Here is a 22,754-nt window from a genome sequence, read left to right as displayed (position 1 = left end):
TTTTTTTTAATGAGCAATATACAATAAACACCAAACATATTATAATTATACATTTATATGATTTCGCAAATTCCATGCAGTTATGATTTTTGTTTTTATTTCATCATGAATCAGAAAGTTACATTAACTGATGACATTTTAGATAAACCTGGATTTCTGACGAAATAATTTAGATGGTTTTGATTTAATGATCTGCTATCTTCAGTACAGTCAAATTTACTATCGCCATCTTTCTTGGTTTGTTGCTTGTACTCTACTGGATATTCCAAGAATATAAACCCTCTATCCATTAATAATAGTTTTTTCTGTTTAATCCTAGGATTTCGAAAACACAGTCACAGCAATAACAGTCATTGCTATAATCAAATCAAAATCAAATCAAATCAAATCAAATGAAATATGCTTTATTGTCCAAAGTATAAAGTCGTTGACAAAGCTAATCATGTATAAATGAGTGACTATAATAACTATACATAACTGAACATATTGAAATATGGTTACGATTTTTAGTTCACAGCTAGAACTATTATCTTAAATTTAACTCAATAATAATATAATGATAATAACGTATACTTTATTTTCGAAAGATGAACATCTCGTAGACGAAGCAATTATGAATAAATAAATGAATATGCATTTATAAACGCACATAAATACCACACACATACATATTTATATACATCCTAGATGAACGAATAGTCAGACATTAACAGGTGAATAAGGAAGTAAATAGATTAAACATATAAATAAATGAGATAATCAGACACTGTTTTTAAAATTGCAGGAGCTATTAAAAATCAACATAAGCAGTGGTAAATAGCAGGGGCACGAAATTTTGCATACGCATTCGTTTAAGATAGGCAGTTGGTAGGTCCACCATGAAATAGATGCCACATCCAGGGTTGGCTTCAATAAATAAAATGTATTTCTAGAGAAAAAATTAAATCAAGCTGTCATCTTCAAATACCTGCTTCCCAACTCTAAAAAGAAGACAATAAATGGTGTAGTAGGTTGTAAGAACCCATATTTATTTGCATTGTAAAAAAATATTATTATCCACCACTCTCTAAGTTCCCAGAGTAAGACGGTCCATCACGCAATCTGACCAACAGGCACAAGAGCCATACCATGACTTGTGTAATTTGGTGAGATGAGCGTCATTAGCATTAGTTCCTTGAGTTTTTCTGTTGAACGACTCTCCGTTTTATAGATGGACTTTCGTATTGATCGATAACTATCGATTGAAACTAAAAATTATAAAATAAAATAATGATAAAAAACTTTTAAAACAAGCTTTTATTTAAGTGCCCTAAAGAGATCACAATAAAATTTTTAATCACATTAATCACATTCACTTATGACTTTACAGAATTGAAATTATAATGAAAGCTTGTCGCGATGCCTAGAAGAAATCTCTACATATACAGTCAGATGAAATTTAAATTGAGAAACATTCCGACAGATCAACTAAGTACTGCAATAAATTTCGAACCCGATAAATCCTATGTGTGCAAAAAAGTTATTCAAGGTTGAAGTTCCATATTTTAAGCGTTCACGGCACTTTTATTTAATTATAAACATTATAAATTACTTTTAAGTTCAGTAGGTGCCTACCTAATTACAAAATTTCAAATACAAATTGAAATAATCGCGACAAACTTCTATTATAATTTCAATTCTATAAAGTCATAAATGAATGTGGTTAATGTGATTCAAAATTTTATTTTGATCTTTTTAGGGCACTTAAATAAAAGCTTGTTTTAAAAGCTGAACACTATAAAACACCTGAACAATGAGAACTTGCTTTACAGACTTCCTGACTGATAAGGTGATTGGATATCTTTAAAACTTGTCGGTAGATGGTTATATATTTTAGCTGAATTATAGATCAATGATTTTTTAATCAAAGTTGATGATGGAATAGGCAGTATTAATTTGTCGCTTTGGCGAGTGAAACCAACAACAACATAATAAGATGATTTGTTCTTATGTACTAGGCACACAGTTTCGAGAATGAATAAAGAAGACAGTGTTAGTAATTTTTGCTCCTTGAACAAGGGTTTACAAGACTGTCTAGGCCCAACTCTGCACATATATCTGATGCGCGCTTTTGGAGAATGAAAACTGTATTGAAGTGGTGTTGGTTGCAGGTGCCCCAGAATGATATGCCATATCTTAGATGCGATTCAACCACAGCGTGGTACACAATTTTTGCGGTTATAAGACCCAATTCATTCGACACCGTTCGTAAATCATAACATCCCGAAGCTATTTATTTGCTCAGCAAATTAATATGGTTATTGAAATTGAGGTTGCTGTCCAGATTAATTCCAAGAAATTTATGTAGTTTTTTGTTTGATATAATATCATTACCCATCGGAATTCCTGACGAGTTGCAATTAAAAGATTGATTTTTTCTATATTGAATGATAGCAGATTGGAGTTGCATCACTCACTCACTTCAACAATATCTTGTGCTATTTTCTTTTGAAGAATGGTTGTATCATCTGCAAAAATTGTGAACGTTCCCTCAGAATCAATATAAGCTATATCATTAAAATACAACAAAAACAATACTGGCCCCACTACCGAGCCTTGGGGTAGTCCGTGTCTGACAGAGACAATATCTGACCGCGTGTCAGTTCTCTTGGGTTCGTTGATTCAGATATGATTCTATCCAGTTAAGGAATACAATGGTTCAAGACAGATCACTAAAGTTGGAAAAAAATATTTTTCTCAAATGAATGCGAATACTCGAAACAGATCATGCATATCGAAGGGGGTATCCTAAACTTAACATTTACCGGCAGTGAACATCCAAAGTAGTTCAAGTCCATTTTAACGCTATCAGGCAAAACAAAGTCTTCGTTTAAGTAAAACTATTCGTGTTCATAACAATTGTCGACTGATTAGTTGATTTTAGACGGCATGCAGTCATAAACCGATATTTAAACGCTTGGTAAGCTTGTTATTTCGGTCTCTGGAAATGCTGTAGTTGAAGTTTGTTGTTCTCTATGAAATACTCAATATAAATTCACATTATTAACGATACACATTATTTTAATACGAACGAGCCCTGTCATTGAACCTTGCGGTACTCTATCATAAGAATGTGATGAACATTGGTTTAGGTGTACATTTCTGAAACCTTCTGGAAAATGTAGTTATCAGGTTAAAAATTGGTGTTTCTTTTTTCCAGATACTTCGTGAGCACAATCCTGCAATTCCAAATATACCGATCTCTGTGCATCGCCGCTGGCCAATATTCCCCCTCCGATCCAAGCAGGCCGCTTCACGAATGCGACATTTACAGAAGCAAGGATGCTGGCAGGATATTGATGTGAGTAGTAAACAATAAAATAATGGTATTATTGTGCGATTGAAAAATTACGCAAGTAACTGCCTCCGCGTACCACGACTAGAGTAGGTGCAAGGTCGAATCATCTGTACCAGCAGTTATTTTTCCATTAAAATGCAAGAAAATATTAATGCAATGGTTTTCAAGTGAAGCCAAATTACCTATTAGAGAAAAAAATTGAATATTTATCCGATTTTAAAGGTTGACTGTCATGCTGAAAGTCATGTGAAAGTAAATAGGAATTGAAATGATGTTGAAACTACAATAACAATGTTGGCAACGATAGTAATAATGAAAACGGTTTTTTAACCATCTTTAATCAATTTGTACCTACATTTGAACTGTTTCCTTTCCAACCATATCTGAAGACTAAAAGGTGACTGACGAAAACTTATAGATTTTCGCAACTACTTGATGAGTTAAAGTGTGACTCAATGATGAAGATTTGAGTATTTTTGGTATCAGCACCACCTTCTTCTTTATTGTAACAGAAATTGTAACAGTAAATTTCAAAATCATAGCAATACACAAATGGAAAATACCCCATTCTGATTTTGTATGAAAGGTAATGCTTTGTATCCTGAAAAAAAATGACGCCGGCCGCTGCTGTTCGTCGTAAATCCATTGTGACTTGGCCAAGACCGCGCTCAACTCTACTTGCGCTTCGCGATTGTTTTAGATGTCGCTTCCCTTCGAGAGACTTCTATCGACTTTCTTATCGGCTTCCAGAGACTTTCATTACCATATATAAACACTACCAAAACGTTGATCCAGGAAATCTAGTTGACAGTGCCGTACGAAGTAACCTAATAAGGCGATAAACATTTGAATATTGGTTATTATTGGCAAACCCACGAGAAAAACGTAATAATAATAAAAAAACAACAAGGCGCATTTGTACACATAATTTTTAATTGAATATATTTATAACTTCAAGACAATAACCTGCTGAGAATCAAAATTGCTGTTTGATGTTCACTAAATGTATCGGCCACTATATTTGGGGACTTCTGTTTCAGTTTCAGGCATAACCACCTGATTTGAGTCATTGCCTGTGCCTTCAACCCAAAAACATTTGAGAAAACATTGAAAACAGAAATCTACATTTGATAGAAATACTCATTACGATACTGATGATTTGAAAGAAAATAAGCAATGCCAACATTTCACAATCCAATAATATCTATCTAATAACTATTCCGTTACTTCAGAATTTTCAAAATCATCTAGAAACTATAGAATATTTCTCAATGATTTCGAGTGTCAAGTTGAGAATTTGTCAATTTGTCTTGTTCAAACGTGAACTTTCAATATCGATGAAAATGTTCATGAGAAACATATAGCAGAGAAAATACCGAAGAAAAAACTTCTTAGTAATAATTAAAAAAATATTAGACGGTCCGGCCGCAAGTTCATACAAAATCATACAAAACATACTGGGGGGTGATTTTAATTGGTCTTAACTGGACGTCACTGGTTGGACCACCCTGTTTATACATAGGATAGTGGAGAGCTCATTTTTATCTTTAATTACTTGTCACGTCCATGTGTTGCCTGTCAAAAAATAAATTTTGTTTCTTTGAGCTTTCTGGTTTGTCATATCGTTTTCTGCTGAGCATTTTAGTTTCATTCCTCTTCATTGCAAGATCATTCTGGTATTCTTCTTTCCTGTGATAGGTATCACGGTATATTGTCATATACGCTGTCTGTTGAAATAATAATAATAATGTATTATTATTTACCATAACATAAAATATTCTTCAGATCACAAAACGAGGTAAATAATTGGATTATGCTAGGTCTTGAAACCAATTCTTCCACATAAACCACAACAAAAGTAAATAAACATTGTAGCTATAGCTACACCAGGATATAAATATAACTCAAATATAATTAAGGAAATATTCTGAAAAAAATCTTGTTTCACTGCTTCTCAAACAAATGTTTTTTTGCATTTCTTTTGAAGGCGTGAATTGAACATCTAGAATCCAGAAGATTTTTGAATTTTAGTATTTTATAGTAAAAAGTGAGAGCGTGTAATTTGCGTCTCCAACGACGCATATAACTTTAGAAGTTTTCTCTAAAACGTAATTTAGAACCTATGAGCAAACCTAAATTTGTGAGGCTGTCTCTGAAAGTCAGCATATCAGCCCCTAATAGTATCTGTATTTCACTCAAAGCTTCATGCTTCTGAGTGAAGTGAGTTGAACTTTAATTTTTCTCGAAAAATATTTATTTATTCATCATTTGCTCTTTTGTAATCTTCAAAGTAATCCTCCTCAGATATAACGCACTTGTGCCAGCGTTTCCAGTCCTCGAAACAGTTCTGATATTATCTTTTTGGTGTGTCCTTGAGCTCTTCCAACGATTCGGTTTTCATCTCCCCAATCGTCGAAAAACGGCCGCCCTGTCATGGGTCTCCTCAATCTTGGGAACAGGAAAAAGTCGCAGGGGGCACATCTGGTGAATATGTTGGCTGAGGCATGATAACGGTGCTGTTTTTGGGCAAACAATTACGAACAAGCAATGATGAGTGCATTCGCGAATTGCTTCTAGCAAGCGGCGCATTTCTTCAAGATAGTACTCCTTATTGACCGTACTACCATGTAACAAGAACTCCTTGACATTTGATCAAACTTGGCGCGCTTTTTTTGGCCTTGGCTCTCCTGGGGTCTTCCATTGGGACGATTGGACTCTGGTTTCGATGTCACAACCATATACCCATGATTCGTTACCAGGTATGACACTTTTGAGCAAATGTCGATTGCCATTGACGTCATTCAAAAATTCCTGAGGAATGCTCATGCGACGGTTTTTTTGATTAAAATTCTGTTAATTTGGAACGAACTTCGATGCCACATATCTCATTTCATAACAATTTTTTTCACTTTCTCAACATTTTCATCGGTTGTTGATGTGCTGGGTTGTTCAGGGCGAGCGTCGAATTAGAAAAAGTATCTTCTATGGTGCCATTTTCAAAAGAAATGATTTGCTGTGTTGATAAAAAAACTGTATATTCTATTGAATGGTTTAAAAATATGAAAAGTTCATTTTGAAATTATTGACTTTGTTGAACTGAAATAGGTTATCTTATTAAAACATCACCTCCAATGAACTATACCGACGTTCTGAATTTCAAATGTTTCACCCTAGAAACAACTGCATGGTGTTATGCATATCATTTCGTCGTCACCTGGTATAATGCAAAATATGACAGGTTGAAATTCTCAAGCACTTCATGCTGCTGTTATTATTTTTCAGCAATGCGATGTCATCATTTCCATATTCAATGCTACACTATCGTTGATATCCCAAAGAGATAACATGATTGAGAGCTCAGTTCCGCTGTTACCTTATTAAATCTGATATCAACGCAGCGACAAAATCTAATTAGACATTTTGCAATTTTTCACTCAAGAATTTATAGGCCACGACCGTTCTTCACTTGTTGCGTAACCTATTAATTTAGACTGATACGTGTTATGGTTTCTTGTTGGATCTCCGCGTTCTGAACTTACTTTCTAGATATACGAATGACCAGTACCGGCGATCTAAAAATGACTTGAAAGTGAAATGAATGCAACTTGTTGTTTGTTTAATTGGACTGATCGACTGCTCATTGCAAAATACGGCCTAAATCAGGACAACTGGATTTGCGTTATTTCTTACAATTCATTGTTTTGATTTCTGTCAGAGAACAGATACAGCGTGACCACATTTCATTTGAGAAATCTACCTACGGTGTCATCGAAAAACTACTGATATCTACTGCAATGTATTTGAAGTGGTGTACTCTTTGATTTGAAGTTTGAAGAGCACCAACATACTGAAAATTTGATTTTTCGACCACTAGGTGGCGCTTGTAAAGACATTTGAATAGCATCAGTGAATCTACAAGGCCTTGCCTTCTTACGGGTATGGCCAATGGGCGTGTGAAATAGCAAGTTGATTTCTAGGTGGTTATTTCGAACACTGGGACTATTTCAAGTATTAGATTTCAAGATTCAAAAACAAAAATGTTTCCATGTTTGAAATGGAACTTTCAATCCTTCTTATTCTTCTTCCTTTATTCGGAGGTCGGAGATATTCAGAAAATAGTAATAAGCAATCGGGAAATGGATGTTTTATGATCAGAATCCATTTTGTGTTCTGTGTATCGAAGCGGATAGAATCTAGAAATAATGAATTCATGTCATTTGCTGTAGATGTCGCCACACACATTGAAATGAAAATTCTATCGCCAAGGCATCTTATTCATATCTACCGAAATCTACCGGCGAAAATTCATCTACAATTTGTGTTGAAAATCTACCGGAAAAGTAGAAATCTACCGCATGTGGTCACCCTGAACAGATTAACAACTACTTGGCCTGGCGAACGTCATATCGCCTCAGAATCACAAATGTGTTAAGTTCTAAGCTGCATTACATTAATATTTCATATTGTGATTGTGAAGTCGAGCCATACTGATACGGCCAGGGTTGCCAGCTCATGTTTATGATTAGTATTAGATTTTGTGTCAGAATAACAGTAAATTGATACAGAGGAGAAAATTCCATACTGCATACATCGTAATTTCCACAATGTACAGCCATTCAACAATTATTTTTTTAAATCAAGTGAGTCATTAGTAAATTTTAACTATCAAGCAGTAGCTCGCGAGTGAAAACAGGAGATGTACTGCAAAAACAGTAGATCTGGCAATATTGAACACAAGGCTCCTCTCGTGCGATTTCTTCTTTATCTGTAGGGGTTCCATTGCAATATTCCGCACTCTAATTATGCCTTCGTTGTGATAGATTCGATCTTCAATCTCGCGGAATGATTAACAACACTGTGACGAATATTACTAACTTCGTTTCTTTTATGATATCACATTTATTCATTACCGTCTATTCGTAAATGTCATAATCTCAAGTATCTTAGCACGCAACGTTTCGAGCCGAATGCCATTCGGCTCGAATTTTTTTTTTGTCCAACTAACACGATTTCACGAATTTATTTCATATGTCAGATTTGAAAAATGAAGTAATGAAATTGAAGATTGAGGATATTGATGTCCTTTGGTTTGTTAGGTTATGACATTTGTCATGGTGCGCAAAGACGATTGAGGTTATGATATTGTGATTGTGCGCGCATGAATGATTTTAATGTCATAATGAAGGCGAAGTCATCAATATTCATCAGTGTTATTCACAATTTCATGAACGAGGTAGTCGAATTTTTCACAACGAATCCGTGATTCAATTAGATTATGGAATATTGTGAATCAATCCAGTGCCGATGAAGAAGAAATCGCACGAGAGTTGTCAGGTCTACTATATGTGCGGTAGAACCCTTGTTTTGTCTTTCGAGCTACTATTCTACTGCTGTTAGAATCTACTGATGGCTCAACTTACTTTCTATAATGATAATTGAATGACAGTACATATTGGAAATACCTATGTATGTCGGATGTATCTGAAATGTCATGTAACTAAATGCGTGTATGGAACTTGACTGCAAAAAGCGGAGTCATCAACAGGAGCCACAATATCTTTCAATCAAAACCTGAGATGTGCGGCTTGCTTCAGTTGATACTCTCATACATTAGTGCATCTTAACTTTTCTTGATGTTGGCTAAATACTGAAGAGGATGAACTTGCTCAAAAAACCAGAATGCTATGGTACGTAAAATTTTTTTATGCTTCATATCAAGACCCCAGATAAACAGCATTATATTAATCATATTGATATTATACATATTACTTTAATGAATCTAACTGCCATCAGTATGATTTCTGCAAGCATATTAGCAAATAATTTGCTTTCATGTGTCACAAATTTTTGTCCAAAGATATTTTGATTGGTATTTCCAACTCATTTGTTAGTGTTTTCCATTACCAGACTCGTTTTGGATGAAGTGATGTATGAGATGGAAGATAGATGGCTAAAAAATAATGGGATTGCTTTAATATGACACAAACTGTACGAACCTTCACGTCAAACATGATAATGCCGGTTGCCTGATATTCCAGCTCCACATGTCAGCCGGTTAGACGACACTAGTTTGCTCAGTTGGATTCGTATTTGTCGCTTGTTATAAAAATTGTAGGGATTTCATTTTATCGACATGTCAACGTGATTCTCAAAAAATCTGGAACAGAAATATATTCTCACTTTAAACAATTGTATAGATATGAATTTGTTTCACGTACATGGATTTCTGAGTGGTATAAAGAAGGGTGAGAAGACATCAAAGATTATTCACTACCGGAGGAACATCTTTCAACGCCGAAAGTGGATGAAAACATCAAATTTTTATGTGAATTGGCCTTCTGCAGGAGAAACAGTAAATAAAGAGTATTATCTTATGATTCTAGTCACTCTTCGAGAGCGAAAGGAAAAAGCGATCAGAGCTGTGGAAGAATGAGCTCTGGAAGCGTCACCAGTAGAATGCTCAGCTCACTCTGCATTGATTGTTGCTTCATTTCTGGCGAAGTATGGGATTCCTGTGTTGAAACTTCCTCTTTTCTCATCAAATCTAGCTCCGTGTTATTTTCTCTGAAATAAAGTTAGTATCAAATGAAAGCGACGGTAACAACGACCATGTTTTAAAAAACGTTATGTTAGTTTAGGTTAGGTCCAAAGTGAGTGGGTCTATTCGACCCTCCACCGCAACCCGCAAGGGTTTATTGCGGCTCACACCTATTCACAGTCGACCAGATAAACTCAGCTTCCTAACGAAGCCGATTAGTTTGTATGGTGAGTGGTCTTTTACGTCGGATGGTAAGAGTACGGCTCTGCCGAACTCTAAAAACGTGATTCGGACCCCAGCGGGGCAGGCACAAAATATATGCTATGCTGTTTCATCATTAATGAGGTAGTCCGATAGTCAAGGTGCAAGATTCCCACCTTGATACCCGCGACAACCTTCCCATATGAGGTTATTTGCACGTCAGCTACACCTGACTTAAGCGCAAACGTTTGCTAACCTGCTCATGGGGGGTTTGTTCCTCCACTTGAGAAAGATTCTGCGTACGTCGCTCAAGAATTTGGTGCAAGGTGGTTTCATAAGGTACCCCGCTCTTGAGGAGACGACTCTGTCCATTTAGGACAGTAGGACTTTTATGGACTACTCTGTCCATAAAAGTCCTACGAGTAGGTACAGAAAGACGGTCAATCACGGCAGAGCCCCGCATTACCGTGACAAGGCGATGCTACGACGAGAGGGCGCCCGGTATCTCGAAGGTTCCGTAGAGACAGCTGATAGGCTCAGTGTCATTCATCCTCTCGGCACGGATGCACACACCTTAGGATTAGGCCATCATTGGGATGCCATTCAGTTAGGGAATAACAGAACCACAAGTGATTCTGTCATTCCCGTATCCAGCGGGGCTACGTGGAAGCAGGCATTCGATGGCCGGTTTGCTCAACCCCCACATATCAAGCCAATGCACTCGCCAAAAACAGCATGCACAGTGGTTCAGACAGTGAAAAATGAACAAGGACAGCCAACCTGCCTTTAAGAGAATGACTTAAAACAGTAATAAATTCTAATGGAAAAGTATTGGGATGGTGGAGATGGGTGTATTGAAAGCGATCAGGTGAGAGTTGTAAAAAAAAGAGTTACACTAAAAATCCTGTTAGTTTGTAACTAAACTGGATCTTCTTAACATGATCTTCGCTATGATCAAGAATAAATTTTACTTTTAATAGGTATTTTTTTTCGGTAACAGAAATTATTATTTTTCAAGATGTAAACGAAAAATGTTGTTCTTCAACGAAGGTTATTTTGTGGAAAAATTGTTCAAACTTTTTTGGAATTTTTACCGTTCAACAATCTATGGAAGATAAAACTTGTAATGGAGAAATTTATACAGCTGTAGAATGGTCAAACTCCCACTTCACCCCATTACATTCAATATAATTTTCACCAATGAAAATGTGTTGTTTATAAGTAATTTGTTTTTATGATTTACATTTTCTGAATGCAGGTATTCTGGTAAATAAAATTGTAAAACTCGTTAACGGACGTGCTATCTAAAGCTATCATATGGGATGGAAACTTTTCAATGGTCTTCATGACATTAAATAACCAACAATCGAAATGAATCGAATTATTTGTATTGTACGTCTTCAATTACATTTTCATGTTCTCTTTATGATTTCAAATTACCAATAATTAGGGATACTGCGCTGATATAACAACAAATGAAACCAAGCAAGGCAAATTCACTATTATGTAGCTCATTAATTTGAACAAAAACTTTCGTATTAATGTAACCCAAATATCTTGCATATTTCATTACTTCGCGATCGGTGAGCGGTACCGCAAAAAACATAATTAATACCAAGTCAATGGTAATAACTTTTTTCACTGAGTTTCCCAAGTCAATATGAATAATTTAATTTCATTATTTCTGATTTCAACAACACAATGCTCAATGACGAATCACTGTCTTACTGGCACCGATGTGAATGTAAGATTTCAATATTATTATTGATTTGTTCTCTTTGTAGTTTTCAATGGCGGTGTATTCATCTCTTTGAAATTGTGCAGATGTAATCTATTTGTTGAAAAATTATTATTGGGTTTTTTGTCATAAAGCAACAATCAAATACGTAAACATGTTGATGATTTAATATGTGAAATCATGTGCACTGACCCCTGCCAAATAGCCCGAAACCGGTCTGAAAATCGATTCCACCAGTTATAGCTTCAGAGGCATACGCAGGAATTTCTTTTGTGAAGACTCCTGCACTAACTTTCGGATATAATCCATAGCCCTTCGAATTCAAATTCTTTATTGATGCTATAACACAAGAGTGTTTACACAAGTCATTTCAAGTTGTATATGTACAATTACAAAAATAATAGGTACAAAAAAGCTTGGAAAAGGAGATGAAAAGTCACATTAAAAGTCTAACAGTCATTAAAATTAGGTCAAAATTTGTATAATTTGAGTTGTTTTGAAATTTTCTTATTAGTCAGTGGGCTATGCTTGAAGACTGGCAGTAAACAAATCTAAAGAAATGAACTTTAAACGTTCAAGCCAGTCTCGATATACCTACACACTAGGTTGAATGGACTGACGCCTATCAGAAAACAACTATTCCCCTGGCTAATACCACGAAGGGCGTTGGATTATATCCGACAGGCGTCAGTGCAGGAATCTTCATAGAAAATTTCCTGCACATGCAATTGGTAATACAACTGAGAGAGTCGACCTTCAATTTTGGAACGAGCACACTTGCAGACCGGTTTCGGGCTCATTAGCCACTCGTCAGTGCAAGATAGTGACCATCATCGACCTAAAGTCAATGATATTCCATAATTGAAAATCGGAATTCTTTCAGAATTCCGAATTCTAAGCGGCTTCGCCCGCTTAGAATTTGGTAGTTGTAGTACTAATTAGTACTTTGTTGCTGTATCGCTGCTGTTCCAATGTTTTGACAGAATTAGAATCAACGAACTGAGGCGTGCGCAGCGTTATAGTGCATATAGTGCATTCAAAAAATTGTTCTACAGCGCCATCTAGTGGCGAGTTACAGAAAAACTGATAGCTTAAAAACCTTCTTTATGAAAAATTACTTATACATGTCAAGTTTCATCACGATCGGTTGAGCGATGTAGACCAACCCATCAAAATCCATTTTTATATATTAGATAAGCTGTATTCATGTAAAGTTTCATCTAAATCCGTTCAGTCGTTTTGGCGTGAAAGAGCCACATACATACATACATCCATCCTCATAAACTGTCACATTTATAATAGTATAAATAGATTTAAATGAGCATAGAAGCGACAAAAAAAAGACGATGAGAATGGTGATGCTTTTCGTCTGTATCCTTCAATCTGTGATCAATACTAGATGTTGATTTTTCAGCTCACAGCGTTTGACATTCAGTGAAGGAAACCAAGTTGTTTTTGTAATTTCATAAAGATGAATATTTTTTTATGGTCAACATCGCAGTGATTTGTCTTTCAAAATGCCCCTCGTATATGTATCAGTATTCAAGTAGAAGCAAATTTATTCACAGTAATGAATCTTTACACCTAAATCAGTGAAACCTTGATACTAATACCGTTCACCACTTCTGTAATGGTCTCAGTTGTCGTTAGATTGTGAATTTTATTCTCCAAGGTCCTCCCTCTCAACACACCCATGTTTCTTTGTTATTAACGAAAATATCGTATTACCATCTAATTACCGTTAATATTATTTTGATATGCGTTTAGAATTGTAATTCGATTTTCACCATAGTGATTGCTCAACTTTCAACCATAAATATAACAGTTAAATTAATAGTTATATGTTAGTATGAAATCATTTCCAAAACTCGTTTGAAAAAATATGGTGCTGATGAATATTGTTACAATGTTAATGAATTTTTATGTTTTTAATATAAGTATTCAAATGTTTATGCATATGTTTACAAATGGTAGATGCTGGTCCCATCCAGCATCGCCCGGTGAAATACTATTGCAACGGCTTAGGCAGCGTGAAGTTGTTTTCAGGCTAACGTTTCATTGCTGTGCCTCTGTTTCCGGTTTCGAGGAAAAAATTGCATGATGGCGCTCCACTATTACTGACAGTCAGCGGGGTCTTGCTAACAACAGGCCACAGGAAAATAGCATGGTATCTGTATCTGTAGAGTAGGGAGGGTGAGTATAGGCCCAAACCACTTAGGCCACATGTGACCCATTGTACATCCTCACAAGGAGTTGTCATCCTAGGTCATAGTTCATCTTGACCTTTCCAGGAAGGTGGATAGGTCACTAGGAGACATCTCCTTTACATCGGTTGGTGTAGGCCAAGACTCGCCGAACACACACTTTTTTATTGACAATAACTCCGGACATTCGAATAGGACATGCCTGACAGGTTCTAGATTCTTGTTCACACATCCTGCATAGAGGTGTGTCCACTAGCCCCATATTGTGGAGGTGTTTCCTTAGTTGACAGTGGCCGGTCAGAAATCCTACTGTTAAGCGTAGATTTTTCCTGATTGTCATCGCCAGATATTTCTTCGGCGCCAGCTTCCCAGGGTCGCTCAGGGTGATCCTGGCAAGAATGCATCCTGCAAGATAGCATGGTAACTGCAGTTGCTAAGAGGTCCGCAACTTCAAAATTGATTTCTGTAATATCAGAGGACTCAACTTAAATATAAACTCAGTGCACCATGCAACATCTGCAAACAAATAGTTCTCATATTCTTGCACTCACAGAAACCGAAATCTGTGCTTCAACAAACCCCGTCAATTTTCTATATCCCGATTCAGACGTACCTTTGGAATACCTCATCTCATCAGAAGCGATCTTTTCTGTCAATGAGAGGAAATGCTGGAACCCCAAAACTTTCATGTTATGTGGTTCAAAATAATATCAAAGAAGATGACTAAATTCATATGCCGCGTTTATCGACCACCAAGCGATACACAATATGGGGCACTATTCTCTTCACTTGCAAACACCATTGACTGTGGCTGCTCATCGTTTTGGGGTTCAACTCAGTATACCTCGAACTTCACTTTTTCATATTTTTTCCATTTGAAGAACCTGCGTTTACGTGGAATAAACTTCCTGAGGACGATTTTCCAAATGGATTTAATCTCAAGTGATTCGAATCCAATGTGAATCGCTACTTTCACACAGGTACCGCTCTTAGAGCTCATCAAGGTTTTTCTGTCGTGCTTGTGTTTTGTCCTTAAAAAAAATATGTGTTTATATGTTCGTTGTTTACTCAATTCTATACCTTTCAGAATCAAAAACTGACTAGGAAATGATTATTCCTATACAATCATGTATTATTACAAAGGAAAATAACGATTATTATTACTATCAATATTATCATTATGCTGTATCACTTTGCGTATGATGGAGGTGCGAAGAATCCAGTGCTTTGCCAGTTACCCCTTTTAAAGTCTTCTGATCACGACCGTTTGTTGGTTCAGTGGTTTGTGTCCTTTACACTTGACTGTGTGGGATCGAATTCATTAATAATAATGATGATAATGATAATACAAGAAATATATAATAATAACAATACAAGAAAATAATACAAACCTAAATGGAAAAAATTCAAGAGATTCTGGTACACATTGGCAAAGTCTAGTTTAAAACTACTCAAACTCAACCAACAAGCACCATTTCATAATGAATGCGAACATACATAAATAACAATTAACGATGATGGTACCACTACAAGAGAAAAATATATGAAACTATTCATTGGTGATTATCCCCTAAATAGTTGATGAATTGAACTGTTGCTTATTTATCATTGATTTGTTCAATAAGCGAAATTTGACATTACTGACTATCATAGACATAATTTTCATTTGGATTCACTGATATTGAATCCCTTCAAATGCTCAGGCAAAGAAATGTAAAGCTTCACATCACACAAAATGAATGATCTCTGAAACTGCGCAGTACGATGAGGTGGCATGAATAATTATTTTTTGTTTCTAATATCAATCGAGATAGATATCTTCACGCAGAATTAATTTTTGTATTGAGCCAGCGTTAATTTTTGAAGGCTTCAGTAATGGAATCATATTTACGCATTCCATGTATCAGACGGCAACAAGAATTTTGAACTTTTTGTATTTTTCCTATCTGAATCATATAAGCATGGCCGATATGTGAAGTCATAGTAGTTGAAGTGGCTTAGCATCAAACTACCACAAATCATTTTTGGCTCAAAATAAAACGAATGCAGTATAAAAGTTTCAATGATATATAAGCTTTTTCATGATCAGTAAATATCATGTCGTTGCCAAGCCATGTTGTTGTCATAAGTTTTTAGCTGTATTGACAGGAGTCAATTTGTTGAACAAATCATTACCAACGGCAAATCAACTTCGAATTAAACAATTGGTTTTGGATGGAATTGTAATCACAGATAATTTCGTCCCTACCTAAGTTTGTGAAATAGCTAAATGATATCATGATAAATGAGATGGAAGGGAATGGAAAAATATGTTTCGAGCATAAAAAGATTTCCTGTTGATCGTGGTTGTGAAATAATCTACATATAATGAAAAATAAACCACTTCAGTTCTGCTGGAATAGTAATTCATACCTGCTTCAAGAATATTAAAAAACAAGTAACTCAGCACCAAGTAGATAAAGTTGAAATATCAATGCTGCAGAACACCCATAAATATTTTTTCAGATAACAAATCCATTTTTCATGAGAATTTCTCTAAGAACTGAAATGAGAATTCAACCCAAATTTCTATTGCTTATTTGGAAAAGATCTCATTCCTAAAAAAATTGCTCACAGGTTTCTACAACTCGATACTCTGAATAGTGTTTCTAGTTTCTGATGAGTTTTTTGTTATTCCAGCAACTGGAGCTGCGAAACTTTAACAAAATGTTGCTTGGTTTTCTTGGTTATACCAAGATATAAAACTTCTAGTTATCCGCAAAAAATTCAACTGGCAGATGATATCTTGGCATCTATATGAAAAAAGAGCTGACGTCAGCAAAGCAAGATGTTGATTTTGTGGTTTTTTAATGGGTCTTTGATGTATAATAGAGAAAAAATTGAAGACTATGAGGTTTTCTGCCGAATACCAGCGTTTATGATAACTAGACTTACTAACTCTAAATCGTATCTACATCTAGAGAAACGATTTGAAAACATTCAACTTCTGAATAATCCTATTTTGAATATAGATTCGCCATTTTGCATTTTTTCTAATGTCAAGGGAAACAGTCGGTGAAAGATCTCCAGATCTGAATATGCAAAAAGTTCCAGATCTGCAGCTTTTTGGATCTTTCAAATGTTCCAGATCTGGAGCTTTTTGGAGCTTCTGTAGTTGTGAAGGCCTTAAAGAATCCAGTACACCAGATGACCTTGTATGAAATAAACTTACAGCACGTGAAACATCAATTTCAGTTATTTGAAGAGGAACCAAGTTTTCATTTCCATTTCCTGAAATGTGGGTCTTCTCAGAGAAATGTGAATATAATTGAAAGTAGTGAGTTAATTGAAGACTAACCAAAGAATTTTATTGAATACAATTATCTATTGCATCCCCTAATCAATCAGCAGCAAACATGCTCGATAATTTTGGTATTCTCTTCAAGATGCTCACATTCTGTTTCAGGTACGCTAGATGGGCAATAAATATTTGAGATGTAAGATTTCTATTGAGCAGTTTGATCGCTTAAAGAATCACCAGAATTTTGAGTAAAAGGGTTTGAATGTTTCCAATGTTAACAAAATTGAACACTTCCAAAAACCTTTTTATCGACTTGTTTGGGGATTTTCACTCTCCAAAAACGTTGATGAAATACTCTGATTTTCTTCACGAAAATGACTTCGGTTCATTCAAACAACTACTGTACTTTGAAAAATATACATCAACAAGGTACAATAATCAATAAAGTTTTTTAGTCTGCTATTAAAAATGACGTGAAGCTAGATGTTACATTTTCTACAACTTAATAGTAGGTATCATATTATCATCGTTCGTAATGTAACAAGGTCTTGCAAACGTTGTAATAATTACAGCGGATATAGAGTGATAGCCTCGTCACTTTTCACGTTCATTGGTGCGGCATAAGCAAGTTTATTGTCTTCACGACCGTACTCAACAGGTCAAGAGCTTTCACATCATGATATTGTGTTGCACAGGGCGTTCTTTTCTTGAATAACAATACCACTCATTTCAAAATCTGGGCGTTTCCGAAGCTCAAGAAACTGATAGCTCAATCTCTGGAGAATATACAGTGAAACACCTAAACACATCCATCTGAGTGACGAACATCTTGTCCTGTACGCAGATGAGACAACTGTAGCAGCCAAAGCCACCATCACAAAAGACCTTCAAACTGAATACGGCAGCCAAACAATTCAGTTTGTGGGGAAAAAATGATTGATTATAACTGCTAGATATGGGAGGATCATTACCAAATGGGAACCAGTCTTTCAACGTGAACTACCAGTGCTTTGCCATTGATGTTCACTCGATACAAAAGATTGGCTGTTTTATTTTCTCGTCACCAAGTATTGGCTTTTCTTTCCCCAATATATCTTATAGTAGATTCCCCTTCTCCTCTGGAACTGAAGTTACCTCACGGTGACGCCAAGGTTGTACTCTGAATCTGTGTTTTTCTTGTTTAACCTCTTCTTCATGCAGTCGCTGGCAATTCGAAGAATTCGATGAACGTTTTTCATAGAGTAGCAAACTAAATGTTATGTCAGACGGTGGTCTCATTTTCCTTCCAGTTATTAGTATCGCCATAACCACGTTGTTGAAAAACGCCTTTATCACCGTAACACTCTTGTTCCAATTATCTCATAAAAAATTTTCGAGCTTGTTTCCCTGTTGTCACTCATTTTTTCGTTTTTTTTTTGTGTTCTTGACGACAAACGTGAATAATTCAATTCGAAAATTCTCATCATTGTCATCATTTCTTTGATTAGGATCTCGAAAACCTTCAGAATTTGAAAGTCGCTTGAATTACAAAAAAGTTTTTTATTTCAAGAGAAAATCAAAAGGTGCATTGTAATTTAAAAAGAATCAGAAGTTTTTAAGGTATTTGGAGACAATCAAAATTGTCGATTTTTGTTGGGAAAGGAATTTTTTGTCACGATTATGCGGACAGATGGAAGAAGGTTCACCAATAGGGGTATGTTCAATCGAAATGTTTACTTTTATGAGAGTGATGACAACATGCGTCGAACCTGAAATAAGAATTTCCAAGACCGTTTTTATATCAATGTTCGCATTGGTATATTGGAGGGAATTTTTGTAGGGCCGTACTGTTTTGATAAGAGCTAGCCTCAGAACTAGTACTAAAGTGCCACCAAAATTTAATCAAAGCCCCGGTAGGTAATAACATTATCCTGAGGTGGATTAAAGGGCACGACAGGACGAAAGGTAATCGCATTGTTGACTCTTCAGCCAAGAAAGCGATTGAACTAAGAATTTTAGAACCCAGTGACACATACGGCCTGAAGAATTCGACAATTGCGGAACAATTGCGACTAAAAAACCACTCATGAGTCAAGCAGGCTACTCTGGGACCGCTCTCGGGCAATACTTTGGAATAGCAGACTGTAGTGATGGGTCAGGGCTCTCCCTTTTTCTTCAGTACTTCATTATTATTCATCTAGTTCTTTTCTTTCCTTTGTCAGGATGGTCTTGGAGAGTTTACTAACGGCTTCCCAGTTTTCTATACTTTTAAGCATCTTCCCTATTATGTTTTCCGGTGTTAATTCTCCTGTCGTCATTTCTGCGTTTCGTCTCTGTTACTCTCAACGTATACATTCAAAGATTGTATGTTCTACCGTATCTATCATTCCGCAATACTTGCACTCTTCTGTGTCACTCACTTTAAACGTAAAAAGATACGCCTGAAAACGACCATGCGCGTTAGTACTTGTCTGAGAAAGTAATTCACTTCACCCCATTTTCTGTCCATCCATGGTTCTATTACTCTTATCAATCTTCTTGTCCAGTTGGCCTTTCCATCGTCTATCTCCCAAGATTGTTGCCATTTTTCCATAAATTGTAACCGTGCTCCCTTGTTGTTTTGTACCATTGTTCTCTCTTCCGCCAGCAGATCTATTGAGAGGGTTCTTGCAATCATCAGCAGAGCTTTAGTTGATGTTGTTTAATATGCACACGCTATTTTTATGGCTGCTTTCCGTTGAACACTAAGTAATATATTACTATATACCTTTTTTCCATGGCTCTTTTCCAAATCGTCAATCGCCAATCGCCATATAGCATGATCGACTGGGCGACTGAGCATAGAATTTTTTTGCTACCTTCTTGAGGATCTCCAACGTTGGACATTATCCTGCATACGTTGCTTATGGCTTTTCCCGCTTTTTCTGCTATTTTTCTAACATGAGCTCCCATTTTCATATTTCGATCCATGTGGATTCCCAGGTATTTAATTTTTGGCTACGGATGTTCGTTTCCTCCAATTCCATTGTAATACTTTTCAGTTTTCTGCCTGCTGCCAGCAGTACTACTTCTGACTTCTGGGGGGGCAAGCTTGAGTTTTTTCGCTGTCATCCACTCGGCTATATCCTTCACAGTTATATTGGGAGTTCTTACCAGACTTTCTTCATTTTTCCACATCACCACTACGGCTATGTCATCTGCGTATCCTATTAGGTTAACTTCCCTAGGGACCTTCAGATTTACTACCCCACCATAGTATATGTTCCACGAAGTGGGACCAATTACAGAGCTTTATGGAACACCACAGGTGATGTTCATTTTTCCATTGTGTCCTACTATTAATTCCCTCTTTTCAAGGTAGCTGGCAATCATATTGTACAGGTATGCAGGCACATCTCTTCTTTTGATTTCGTTCAAAATCCCTTCCCACGGCGCGGAGTTGAAAGCGTTTTGTACATCCAACGTTATCATGGCGCACCTTTTCCTGCCAGTTCTTTCGTTTGCTTGGTCTGCGATGTTTTGTACCTTCGCCAGTGCAACTGTTGTTGACCTACCTTTTCGGAAACCGAACTGATTTTCATTTAGATCATCTTTATTTTTTATTTCTCTCAAGAGTCTCGCCTTGATCAGATGCTCAAGGAGTTTTCCCATGATGTTCAGGATACATATGGGCCTGTACGATGTACTTTTACCTTTTTCGATAAGAAAAAGGAATTGCCCTTTTGTTAATAATAGGTTCATTATCCTCAGTTCCGGGTGTGCCTTAACGACAACTTTGATGACTTCCGCTGGAAGTTCATCCGTACCGGGGGCTTTTTTCTCTTTTAGTCATTTGTTGGCTTCCATGAGTTCATCCATTGTGAACGGTGGCATCTCTTCTGGTGCCGTTGGTGGTCTGTCAAATTTTTTAATCTGGTGAGATGGAAACAACGTGTTAGCAAATTTTATTTGGTCTCCTTAAGTAAGTACAATCGGCTGTATGACTCTAAGCTTGTTAGCTACTATTTGGTAACCCTTTCCCCAGATATCCGCATTTACTTCTTCTATCGGTGTTCTCAACGCTTTTTGTTTGGCTCCTGCATATTGTTTTCTGCAGATCATTTTTGCTTTGTTTGTATTAATCTTGCCTCAGTCTTTTTTGAGGTTCATCATTACCTCTGTTCGACCTTACTACTTTTCTTCTAGCCTGAGGACATGCCTTACGTTTTCCTGCAACCTCTTCAGTCCACCAGTATATACCGGAGTTCTATTGCCTTTCACTGTTTTTTTCGGGAAAATTTTGTTGCATGCAGCTTTTATAATTTTTTGTTAGTAGTGCCACTTCGATCCCATTCCCTTTCGTAAAGAGTGACAGTCCAATTTCTTCAGAGACTTTCTGTAAGTCTTCTTTCACTATTCTCCATCCTTCGCATTCGTTGATCGTGTCTCTGCTCTGTTCTCCTATGATCTCGTATACTATATGTTGTTGGTAGCTCAGACTCTCTTCTTCTATGACCTTCCAGCCTCTTACAAATTTTGCAACTTTGTTGGTGCTGAAAGTCAGGTCAATATAGGATGTACTATCTCTCCTCACGAAAGTTGGCACATTTCCCGCGTTGTGCACCAAGAGATCTTCCTCGCATAGCCATTCAGATATAATTTGGCCCCTTCTGTCTTCCACCGGTGAGTTCCACATATAGGATTTCGAGTTGAAATCTCCTCCTACTATTATCTCTTTTTTATGTTTTTTCATATCTTATCTGAGCTCTTTCAGAAACTCATTAAAAGTGTTTATATCTATGTTTGGTGATATGTAGCATCCGTATATTATAAACCGTTTGGTTTCAATCCAGACGAAGCCAGATTCACTCCCTTTGCTCGTTGCGTAATTTTTTTTATTACGTATGTATATTACCACGTCCATGTTTCTATCCACTATCCAGTCACTGTTCACGACTTTTTTGGGTTGGGTTCTGCCATGATGACTATATCCGCCTTTCTCTCTTCTGCATGTTTAAACATCAGGTCTGTGGCTGCTCTGCCCCTGTCTGGATTGTCCTGTAATACAGTAATATTATCCATATTGTGTGCTTGTTTCCCCACCCTTCTTCTCTTTTTCCGCGCCTCCTGAAGCTTTCTATATTCTGGACATTTCATCGAGTCCGCTTTGTGACCATCCACATCGCAATTAGTGGACAAACCTTTATGCAGGATGTGTGAACAGAAATATGAAACTGTCAGGCATGTCTTTTGCGAATGTCCTGAGTTATCGTCAATAAGAGAGTGTGTGTTCGGCGAGTCTTGGCCTACACCTGCCGATATAAAGAAAATGTTTCCTAGTGTCCTGTCCATCTTCCTGGAAAGGACAGGATGGACGATGACCTAGGAGGACAACTCCTCGTGAGGATGTACAATGGGTCACATGCGGCCTAAGTGCTGTAGGTCTACACTCTACAGATACAGAAGAACTTGAGAGGGGATATCTATTTGTATTTTCT

General features: G+C 36.5%; 1 protein-coding gene across 1 annotated transcript in view; it reads left to right on the top strand.

Moving 5' to 3' along the window:
* Ance-3 (angiotensin-converting enzyme Ance-3) overlaps positions 1-22,754 on the top strand; it is a 162,866-nt gene that overhangs the window by 121,661 nt on the left and 18,451 nt on the right. Inside the window, exon 9 of the mRNA XM_074182997.1 lies at positions 3,200-3,340. Within this exon, the coding sequence (XP_074039098.1) occupies positions 3,200-3,340 (141 nt within the window). The remainder of the gene's footprint in view (positions 1-3,199; positions 3,341-22,754) is intronic.

This window comes from Leptinotarsa decemlineata, unplaced genomic scaffold (genome assembly GCF_025532065.1).
Source record: "Leptinotarsa decemlineata unplaced genomic scaffold, Ldec_3_MD MMD2_tig00026330_RagTag_RagTag, whole genome shotgun sequence".
Taxonomy (NCBI): Eukaryota; Metazoa; Arthropoda; class Insecta; order Coleoptera; family Chrysomelidae; genus Leptinotarsa; species Leptinotarsa decemlineata.
The sequence above is the reverse complement of the archived record's forward strand: the minus strand, read 5'-3'. Positions and strand labels throughout refer to the sequence as shown.